This window comes from Panthera uncia (genome assembly GCF_023721935.1).
Source record: "Panthera uncia isolate 11264 chromosome A3 unlocalized genomic scaffold, Puncia_PCG_1.0 HiC_scaffold_11, whole genome shotgun sequence".
Taxonomy (NCBI): domain Eukaryota; kingdom Metazoa; phylum Chordata; class Mammalia; order Carnivora; family Felidae; genus Panthera; species Panthera uncia.
Window position 1 is genome coordinate 38,593,556 of NW_026057578.1, and position 12,077 is coordinate 38,605,632.

Genomic DNA, 12,077 nt, shown 5'->3' on the forward strand with positions numbered 1-12,077 from the left:
TTTGAAACAGGCTCCGGGCTCTGAGCTGTCAGCACAGAGCCCGATGCGTGGCTCAAACTCACGGACCGCGAGATCATGACCTGAGCCGAAGTCAGACGCTCAACCAACTGAGCCACCCAGACGCCCCTCAACCTTGTTCTTTAAGAGCTATAATAATCAGTGATTCATTTGTTCAATGCATTTATGCTGGGCATTCATAAGGAATTGAAGATAGAGTGGCAGATAAGACAGGGGATTCTGATCTTATGGAGCTTCCATTTGTCTGTGAGAAGACAATAGCCAGTAAACAAGTGAACAAGTTAGTGTCAGGTGTGAATATATGTTATGAAAAGATTAAGATAAGGAGATGTAAAGAGTGAAATGCAGGATGAAGAGGGGTTGGTGAGCTAATTTAGATTGGATGCTCAAGAAAAGCCTCAATGAAGAGGTGACTTTGGAGCCAAGAATTTAGTTACAAGAAAGCAGCCCTGCATAGTTATAGGGGCAGAGCATTTCAGGCAGAGGGAACAGCAAGTATCAATGCTCTAACATGGGAACAAACTTGTATGGTCTAGGATTAAGGCTGAAGTAGCTGGATGAGTATTAGCTAGGGGAGAATTGTAAAAGACAAAAGGGGTCACATCATATAGGGATATGGTAAGGGGTTAGCATTTTATTCAAAAGATAAGAGGAAGACACCAGAGGGTTTTAAGTGACATGTTCTGATTTATATTTTAGAAAGAAAGGACATTCTGGATGACATGTAAGGAGCAGACTGCACAGGATTAAGAGTGGGAGCAAGAAGCACAGTTCAGAGACTACTGTAGTCAACTAGGTGAAGGGATGATGAGATTCGAAGTGTAGAAGCAACGGAGATAGACTGGGCAAACTTAGGATACATTTTGGAAGTAGTGCAGCTGGAGATTAGATATGGACTGGATGTAGGGATAAGAGAAAGGACAAAGTCAAAGATAACTTCTTTGGTGAGACTGGTTGAGTGGATGAAGAGTCTAGTTGCAAGGATGAAGAAGAATGGGGAGCAGAGGTGAATTTTGGAGGAGAGAATCAGTTTCACTCCACCCAGACACATAACTGTATATGTGGTAATGTTTCCAAATTGTGTGACTATATATGAAAACCAAATACGTTTGTTTGTTTGTTTGTTTGTCTCAGAGGAATAAGTGCGAGCCATGTTTGCTATGGAATGAAAAGAGAGTATCATTCCTTGCAAAAGGGCGATAGGTGTGACGTTAGACTGGCGGGTAAGGATTCTTTGCCTACCAATCAATGACTTACTTTTCCCTAGGGCTCAACAAGGGCATTTCTTGCTTTACTTAACTATCTTTGTCCCTTTTTCTTTTCTGGCTCACATGCCCCAAAACAGTCACTGTTCCTTGTCACTGTGTAATACTCTAAATTCTGCTGAAAAACTTCTCTGTATAAAGAGCATGTGAAAGATAAGAGCTATTGAAAACATCAGTGAGAACAACAGTAATGGCAATCCCAGATGAGCTCAGCACCTCCTCCTTAGTGGCCCTTGTTGAGGTAAATGAATGAGGTGCTACAGGGTTGTGGCAGAGAGAGCAACACAGGCTGCTGTCTCTGGTTTGGCAAGAGGGAGGAACTAGATTTCCACTTTCTCCACTACATATAGATGTGGATTCCATATCCTATGTGTAGACCACTATATTTCCAAAGACTATGAACATTAGTGCTCCAGGCATTATCAGAGAAAACCCAAGTTATGGAGAAAGCCAGGAGAAAGAAAAAAAGAAGAGTTTTCCTATAAGAAAACTAGGTTTCTCTAGGTCATTGGTTCTGAGTATGGTCTCTGGGACAGCAGCATCAGCATCACGTGGGAATCTGTTAGAAATGCAAATTCTCAGACCCACTCAAGGTCTACAGAATCAGAAACTCTGAGGGTAAAGCCCAGCAACGTGGTTTAACAAGTCCTTCAGGTGATTCTGATACATGCTAAAGTTTGGGAACCCTTACCCTGGGTAAATGAAGAAGGTAGTCAGACAAATTAAAATGGAATTAAAATACAGAAATAAAATAGTACAAAAATTTGTATCACTCATCAGATAGTGAAGATATTTACACACATTGCAAATATTCACACTGATGTTGTTTGGATTATGGTTTTAATCAGCAATTTAAGGTGTATCAGATTAGTCAAGCTTTGTAGGCCATCTTAAATAAATGTATATAATATTTGAAAAAAAGGGACTGTCACTTTTGAACTTGAAAATCTCACTGTTTTAGTAGTTTTTTCCCCTTAAAGTAAGATGTTATTTATGAGATGCTTATATTTAAGTAAATATGTTTTTAGTGAGGTTTTAGTGTCTTTCATTTTTCCCAAAGTATTTTCAGTTAAGGATATAAAACAATCTTAGAATACTTTTTCCTAATATACCTAAAAATTAAAAAAAAGACAACAAAGCAAATATGACAATAGCCACCCTGAGTTAAGAGAATAGTTATCTCTTACAGAGAAGAAATAACTCATTCATCAGTGAAAACATTTCTTTTTCCTAGAAAAGACAATGCTAATTATTTTTTTTTTGTATTTGTACATCTACTTTCCAAAGTCACCAAATAACAATAATAGACAGCTATACAAGGATGACTTTTGAAATGTAGGAAAATGCCAAAGTAGAAAGTAAAAGGGGAAAATAAAATAGCATTAGTGATACTAATGATATGGTGCTAGCATAACACCTCTGTTAATTGATAAATGCATTATAAGGGTAGCTTTCTGAAATTAAGAGATGATCAAGAACTAGTACACACTGGAATATTTATATTCTGCATTTTTACCTGCAAGGAGCAGAAAATTATATTTCAACCCATAGCCATATTAAGTATTCATGGTACACGTGATAAGTAAATTAAAATCAAAAGGAAACTCTAGAAAACTGTCTTTTTTGTTACTCGTTTCAGCATCTTTTTTTTCTAATAAATTTCACTAAAGTTATTGACAAATAGTTTATATTTTGTCTCTGATACAAATATTGCTCAACAATGACATTCTTGGGGTGCCTGCATGACTCAGTCAGTTAAGTATCTGACTCCTGATCTCAGCTAAGGTTATAATCTCTGGGTCCTGAGTTCAAGCCTGGCATTGGGCTCTGCCATGGGTGGGTGGAAGCCTACTTAAACAAACAAAAGAAATCAACCAAACAATGACATTCTTTCATTTACAAACATTTATCAAGCACTTATTATATTTTAAAGATTAATTAAGGCTTTGAGATATAAGTGAAAAAGTGAAGTGTCTGTATTCATGGGGGTGCCCATGGGTGGCTCAGTTGGTTAAGTCTCTTGATTTTGGCTCAGGTCATGATCTCCAGGTTGGTGAGATTGAGCTCTGCATAGGGCTCTGCCCCGACAGCATGGAGCCTGCCTCAGATTCGCACTTTCCCTTTCTCTCTTCCCCTCCCCCACTCATGTGTGCAGGCACTTATGTGCACTCATTCTCTCTCTCAAAACAAATAAACTTAAAAAAAAAAAAGCCTGTATTCATGGAGCTCAGTTCCCAGAAGTAAGTCAAATATGAACAATTACATAAATACATAATGACATGTGATGATAAAACATATGAAATTTCAAAAGAAATTTCAATTAAAAAGTGATGGAGTATGCTCTTTTAGAAAGGTGTTTAGGAAAAATTTTGTTTATGCAGAAGAATGAAACTACACCACTTTCTTATACCATACACGAAAATAAACTCAAAATGGATGAAAGGCCTAAATGTGAGACAGGAAACCATCAAAACCCTAGAATAGAAAGCAGGTAACAACCTCTTTGACCTCAGCTGCAGCAATTTCTTGCTTGACACATCTCCAAAGGCAAGGGAATTAAAAGCAAAAATGAGCTATTGGGACCTCATCAAGATAAAAACCTTCTGCACTGCAAAGGAAACAATTGACAAAACTAAAAGGCAAATGATGGAATGGGAAAAGATATTTGCAAATAACATCAGATAAAGGGTTAGTATCCAAAATCTATAAAAGAACTTACCAAACTCAACACTTGAAAAACAAATAACCCAGTGAAGAAATGGGAAGACATGAATAGACACTTTTCCAAAGAAGACATCCAGATGGCCAACAGAAACATGGAAGGATGCTCAATGTCACTCATCATCAGGGAAATACAAATCAAAACTACAATGAGATAGCACCTGACACTGGTCAGCGTGGCTAAAATTAACAACTCAGGAAACAACATATGCTGGCGAGGATGTGGAGAAATGGGAAGCCTCCTGCACTGTTGGTGGGAATGCAAACTGGTGCAGCCACTCTGGGAAACAGTGTGGAGATTCCTCAAAAAATTAAAAATAGAATGACCCAGCAATAGCACTACTAGGAATTTATTCAAAGGATACAGGAGTGCTGATGCATAGGGCACATGTATCCCAATGTTTATAGCAGTGCTTTTAACAATAGCCAAATTATGGAAAGAGCCTAAATGTCCATCAACTGACAAATGGATAAAGAAGATGTGGTTTACATATAGAATGGCATACTACTTGGCAATGAGAAAGAATGAAATAATGCCATGAGACATGGATGGAACTGGAAGCTATTATGCTAAGTGAAATAAGTCAGTCAGAGAAAGACAGATATCATATGTGGAACTTGAGAAACCTAACAGAAGACCGTAGGGGAAGGGAAGGGGAAAAAAATAGTTACAAACAGAGAGGGAAGGAGGCAAACCATAAGAGACTCTTAAATACAGAGAACAATCTAAGGGTTGATGGGGGGGGAGGGGAAAATGGGTGACGGGCATGAGGAGGGCACTTGTTGGGATGAGCATTGGGTATTGTATGTAAGCAATGAACCATGGAAATCCACCCCAAAAACTAAGAGCACACTTTACACATTGTATTTTAGTCAATTTGATAATAAATTATATTTCAAAAAAGGATGTTTTTACACCTTTAACTATAAAAAAAATAAATCGGTTATGTCTTAAATAAAAAAAAAGTTTAAAAAAATTTTTTTTTGTTATTTTTTTGAGGGAGAAAGATGAGCAGATACCTGAACGAAGTATGAATTGAGGGCAACAAGCCATTGATTACCTGGAAGATCATCCCAGGTAGAGAGAAGAGTAGGCCCTGTGGTAGGGACAGGTAGGTAGGTAGGTAGTTACTTGAGTCTCTAACTAGTAACTAGAATCTCTAGTATACTAGAGTATACTAAACATACTATGGAGGCCAAGATGGCTGGAATGGAGTACATAATGGGTAGAGTGGTCAGAACTTAGATAAAGAGCAAAGAACAGGTCATATAGAGCCCTGAAGGGCATGGTAAAGACTTTGACTTTATCTGATGTATAATGGGACACATAATTTGAGATGAAAAGACTGCAGTAGGGTAAGAATGTAGGCAGAACCAGGGAGTTGACCATGGAGTCTAAATAGGTGATGTTGGTGCCTGGTGGTAAAGTAGTTAAGTGATTAGAATAAGGATATATTTTAAAGACCAAAGTAGCTGTGTTGTTGGGTCTGAAAGAAGTGGAGAGTGACTTTAATCATTTGGTGAATGAAGCAGCCATTTACTGGTATGAGAGGTGCCAGGGGAGGAACAGGTTTGGGGTTGAGAAAAATCAACATGTCAACTGTCAGATGCCTTTTAGATGTCTGAGTAGAGATTTCTAAGCCACATTCAGGCAATCTGCATCTGGAGTTGACGCAGTGTAGATGTATAGATGTTGGTGAAAGAGTGGGTGAAAGGATGTAAAATCACTCTTAATACTCTTATTTTTTCAAGGAGAAAAAGAAAAACAGCAAAGTCATTGGCTGAGAGTGAGGGATGGATATGTTGGATTTTGGGAAGACAGGAGAAAATATGAAACAGTAGCCTTAGAAATGGGGGAATAATTAATTTGACAAGGGAGATGTTAAGGTTTACAGAGAAACACATGCCTACTTGAGGTTTGTGGTCAGGAAATTAACATGAGAATGGTTGTGTTGATTTCCAGCCACATTTCAGCTACCAGGTGCAAGGACTGAGTGGTGGATAACTGCATTCAGTCAGGGTTGAGGTTTTACCACTAAATTGGATGGAGTGCAAGAAGGGTAACTAAATGGAAGGTCTATACGAGGCAGTGATTTTACAAGACCTTCAAACCCTTATCTATAATTCCCAAATTAAAAAATATTTGAAAACCCAAAGCTTTTTAAATAGTCTGGTGATGACAATCAGTTGGTAGGAAAACCTGTCTGGATCTGACATGAAGTTATTTATGTTGTTTATTTACTTCTTTTAATGTGGATATTCATATGTTTTACTGCATGAATAGTAATATGTTTTAAACAATATATTTCCTCAGTCTCTGTTGGAAGTCTCCTATAATCTATGATATGTATGTCTGTGTATGTAGTAGTATATTTCCACAATTAAAAAAAACAACAACCCTGAATTCTGCCTCACTCTTGCAATAAATTGAAGAGGAGAGAACACTTCCCAACTCATTCTATGAGGCCAGTATTACCCTGATACCAAAGCAAGACAAGGACACTACACCAATATTCTTGATGAATACCGATGTAAAAATCTTTGATAAAATACTAGCAAATACAACTCAATGGTACAGTTAAGGATTATATAATATGACCAAGTAGGATTTATTCCTGGAATGTAAGGATGCTTCATCATACAAAAATCTATTACATAATATACCACATTAACAGACTGCAGGGGAAAAAAACCCCATGTGATCATGTCAATTAATGCAGAGAAAGTATTTGACAAAATTCAACACCCTTTCATGATCAAATAACTCACAAACTAGGAATGGATAGACACTACCTAAAAATAACAAAACCATATATAAAAAAAATCCACAGCTATTAACATATTCAACAGTTAAAGACTGAAAGCTTTGCCTCTAATATTAGGAACAAGGCAAGGATGCCACTCCACCACTGCTATTCAGCATACTACTAGAAGTCCTAGCCAGAACAATTAGACAAGAAAAAGAAATAAAAAGCATCTAAATTAGAAAGGAGAAGTAACATTATCTCTGCTTACAGATGACATGATCTTATATGTAGAAAACTCTAAAGCTTCCACAAAATATTTCTACAATGCATAAATTTAGCAAAGTTGGAAGATAAATCAATACACAAAAGTCAGTTGCATTTGTATATACTAACAATGAACAATCCTAAAAGAAAATCAAGGAAACAGTTCCATTTATAACAGCATCAGAAAAAAAAAATAAAGTCGTTAGAAATAAATTTACCCAAGGAGGCAAAAGGCATACATTGAAAACGACATGATTTTGCTAAAAGAAATTAAAGAAGATAAAAATAACTAGAAAGACATCACGTGTTTACAAAGTGGAAGTCTCAATATTGTTAAACTGTTAATACTACCCCAAATGATAACAGATTTCAATGCAATCCCTATCAAAATATCAGTGGCTTTATTTTTTTTTTTCAGAAATAGAAAAATTCCTCCCAAATTCATTTGGAACCTGAGGAACTTTGAATAGCCAAAACAATCTTAAGAGATAACACCAATGTTGTATGTCTCACATTTCTTAATATCAAAATGTTTTACAAGCTACAGTAATCAAGACAGTGTAGTAATGGGACAAAGACAGATGTGAAATAGAGCAAAAAACTAGGAAGTAACTCTCCCATATTATAGTCAAATAGTCTTCAACCAGGATGTCAAGACCACTCAGTGGGGGAAAGGACAGTCTTTTCAGCAAATTTGGCTAGGAAAATTTGATATCCGCATACAAAAGAATGAAGTATACTACACACACAAGCTAACTCAAAATAAATTAAAGACCTAAATGTAAGACATGAAACCATAAAGGTTCCTAGAAGAAAACATAGGGAAAAGCTTTATGTTATTGGTTTGGTGATGATTTCTTGGATACGACACCAAAAGTGTAGGCAAAAAAGGTAAAAATAGATAAGGTAAATTGGACTACATCAAAATGTAAAGTTTTTCTATTTAAAGGGCACTATCAACAGAGTGAAAAGGCAACACATGGAAGGGAGAAAATATTGGCAAATTATATACCTGATAAGTGGTCAATATCTAGAATATATAAAGAACACCTACCACTCAACAATACAAAATGAAATGATTCTATTTAAAAATGGGCAAAAGGCTTGAATAAACATTTCCTCAAAGATGATGACCAATAAGCATATGAAAATATGCTCAAAATCACTAACTATTAGGGAAATGCAAATCAAAACCACAATGAGATACTACCTCATACCCATTAGGATGGTTACTATAAAAAAAGAAAACCAACAACCCAGCAACATAGAAAATAACAAGTGTTGGTTACAACATGGAGAAATTAGAATGCTTATGTACTTATACCTTTCTACCCAAAAGAACTGAAAGCAGGATATCAGCATAGTTGTACACCCATGTTCATAGCAGCATTATTCACAATAGCCAAAAGTTGTAAGCAACCCAGTGTCCATCAATGGATAAATGGATAAATGAAGTGTGGCATATACATACGATGGAAAATTATTAAGCTTCAAAAAGGAAGAAAATTCTGACACATGCTACATGAGGACAAACCTTTAGGACATTATTCCAAGTGAAATAGCCCAGTCACGAAAGACAAATACTGTACGACTCTACTTATATGAGGTACCTAGAGTAATCAAATTCATAGACAAAAAAACTATAATGGTGGTTGCCAGGGGCTGAGAGAAGTGGAGAGTTTTTCTTTTATGGCTATAGAGTTTCAGTTTTGCAAGATGAAAGAGTTCTGGAGACTGGTTGTACAACAACGTGGATGCACTAACACTAACAAACTGTACACTTAAAAATGGTTACGAGGGTAAATTTTACATACATTTTACCACAATTAAAGAAACCAAAAAAAAAAAAAAAAACTCTTGAGTTCTGAAACACATTTGTTCCCAAGGTGTTGAAAAAGGAACTGTGCTCCTGTAGCTTAGTCCTCAACTCTAAGCTAAGTAAGAAGGCAAATGAAGATGTGAATGGAATGATAAGCAGTGAAAGAGGCACATGGATTTGAGGTCCTGGTGGGATTACAGCATTCATGGAGTAACTTGGAAAGCACCAGAGGTCTTCAGAGACTTGGAAGCTTAACCATTTAATTTGGAAAAGACAGTCCAGGTTATGACCATGAGAGTAGAGAGAGGGTGCAGTTATTGGAGCAAAAACAACCCCTAAATAATGGGACTGAGAAGCTAGAATTCATGGATACAGAAATATTCAAAAGTTGGAGAGAACTACAAGCTACTTCTCTGTCCTCATCTCCTATTTCTCCCAGTGAAATGTAGCAATAAGGAAAGGGAATGATATTTACCATCCCAACTAGGACCAATATAATTGTGTTGTGGGAGAAAAAGCTTGAGAGGCCTGCAGGGGAAGTTCTCAGGAGAAAACTAGACTTCAGTTACAATGAAGGTAAAAGTAACATTTGGAGGAGAATGACCCCAAGATAGGTGATCAGAAAGAAAGAAAGAGTCTAGGGAATGGAGAATCCACCCATTTTAAAACCAAAGTCTTCGGGAGATGGTAGTAGTATATTAATTATCTCTGTAAACCCTTACTGTACATGCTACATGCAAAGCATTGCACTAGAAAAGATTTAGTGAACTGAAATTACTTTACTCTGGCTGTATTGTAGCATGTGTGTAAGGAGCTTTGCATTAGAGAGATTTAAAGTCCTTGTTATTTTCACTTCTGCTGTCTGTGCTCTATGAGGCTGGTATTAAGGAAATTAAAATAAAACAAAACAAAACACAGATACTCCATTGGAAGTGGGTGAGATATACAAATAGTCTACCCTGGCATGTTTTCTCATCTTTGACATCAAGACATTGATTTTGTTTTTTCAATATTTTGAAATCTTTTAGTAGAGTTTATGTCTTTTTTGCTTGGCTATACAAGGGTAGAGCTGGGGTCCTTTCTATTTTTACTATGTATGCCTCAACTACTAATGCTGGCATTGGGGAGGATACTTATGGGCCTGATAAACATCCTTGGTCTCCAGAAACTCCTTAATTACAAAGGGCACTTTCATTTGTCATTGGGCAGGCACTGCATATCACAAGATATCAAGAGCCCACAAGGGAAAGTCAGATGACCTGAGGAATTGGTGTCTTTTTCCTTTCCACCTGCCTAAGGACAAACTGTGAGCTTATGCCAAGGTCACTTCTATTTCTGCAGATAATAATCCCACTGCTGATTATGGGATGTTTTGGTTATGGTAATGGGGAGGAGCTAAATTTGGAGGAATTTAGAAAATGTTACGATGTAGAGAGGAATTTTTAATTTATATAAACATTTTTTCAAACTTTCCTCCTTTAATCAAGATTTAAGATTTATTCATTTATTCAATAAACATTTATTTAATGCCTGCTATGTGCCAGGCACTGTTCTAGTTGCTGGGATAATAGCAGTGAATATAGACAAAACACCCTGCTCCCATGGAATTTATATTCTAGTGGAGGGAGAATAAGAACAAACATAGCAAAATATAAGGTTACACAGTGATAATTCTGAGAGGGAAGATGTAGCAGGGAAGGGAGACAGAAGGTGTTGTGATGGGGCTTGCAATTTTAAATAGTGTGATTGCAAATGTACAGAATAGTCAGGGAAGGACCCTCTGAAAAGATGACATCTGAGCAAAGACCCGAAGAAGGTGAGGGCAAGGAGCCACATGGTTATCTGAGTTCCAGGATGTTCTAGGCAGAAAGAGCAGAAAGGTGGGTCCATGGCTAGGAGTTTCTGAGGAATAGCACAGAGCCCAGTGTGTCCAGAATGATGTAAAGAAGACAGTAGTAGGAGATGATGTGAGAGAAAAAATAGTGGGGCCAGACCACAGAGCCTAATAGGCAAGACACTGGTTTTACAGTGTGAGATGGGATGCCAAGAAAGGGTTTCAAGTAAAGGAGCAACTTAAAAGGAGTTACATTTATAGGATTATGTTGGTTGCTGGACTGAGAATAGACTGAATATGTTGAATCCCCTACTTCCAGATGTCAGAAGAAATCATGACGTTAATAAAGTTTAATAAGCATCTGTGACCATAAGCCAGACTGGTCTCTGTCTTTTTGTCTTAATATTTAGGACCTCAGACAAGTCCTAAGAGAAGGCTCAGGAAGTCTTATCTTCTCACTGTAGAATGAATAAATATTTGTTGAGTGAATAAACAAAAAACATTGACTGAGAATGAAAAAAAAAGAACAGAAACAACAGCTAATAATTACTTGGTTAAGAAATTCTGAGCATGCTGAGTAAATACTACTTATAGTGCCTACAGCCTAAATTTTGTACTGGAGAAATATAATGGTTTAGCAAAATAACTACCTGTGTGGTGACATTTCTTTCCTTTTGCTTTTTATTATGCTTTTCTGCTTCGATATCTGCAATATACAAAACATTTTTATAAAATTAAAAATATTTTCTTTTAAAAAATATCAATAAATAATTCTTTTCTTAGAAAAGTTTATTTATTTTGAGAGAGAGGGAGAGAGTGTGTATGAGTCGGAAGGGCAGAGAGAGAAGGAGAGAGAGCCCCAACACAGGGCTCGATCTCATGAACTGTGAGATCATGACCTGAGCTGAAACCAAGAATCAGATGCTTAACCAACTGAACCACCCAGGTGCCCCTAAAATTTCATTAAATAATTTCTTACTGAAAAGATTTCTAGATAACTTTTATAACTCTAAGAATAATAGTGGAAAATAATTTAAATTTAAAGTTACCAGCATTGTGGTACAAAATAATTCCTTCATTGATAATTTTTAAAGATATAACTTTCCACCAGAGACAATCAAAATACTTTAATCAACATCCTGAAATTGAGTTAATATAAAAGAGTTAGACAAATAATAGACTAATCACAAAGCAGAAAACTTTCTGAGCTAGAACTTAATTAAAATGTGTCCATGTAAGTAAATGTCATCTATTAATAAAGAATATTAAAACATAGAAGGAATACAATCTTTTATATACTTACATATGCATTCATATGTCAGAGATACTAAATATTAATATAGTTGAATGATATAAATATCTGAGAAATGTAGCCTAGTATGATTATATCAGGCTTTGAAATCTGAGAA

General features: G+C 36.4%; 1 protein-coding gene across 1 annotated transcript in view; it reads right to left on the minus strand.

Annotated features, from left to right (window-relative positions):
* The window catches only part of LOC125936832 (protein sel-1 homolog 2-like), a 37,795-nt gene that overhangs the window by 7,793 nt on the left and 17,925 nt on the right, over nucleotides 1-12,077 (minus strand). Inside the window, exon 2 of the mRNA XM_049651162.1 lies at nucleotides 11,319-11,374. Coding sequence (XP_049507119.1) covers nucleotides 11,319-11,374 — 56 coding nt within the window. The remainder of the gene's footprint in view (nucleotides 1-11,318; nucleotides 11,375-12,077) is intronic.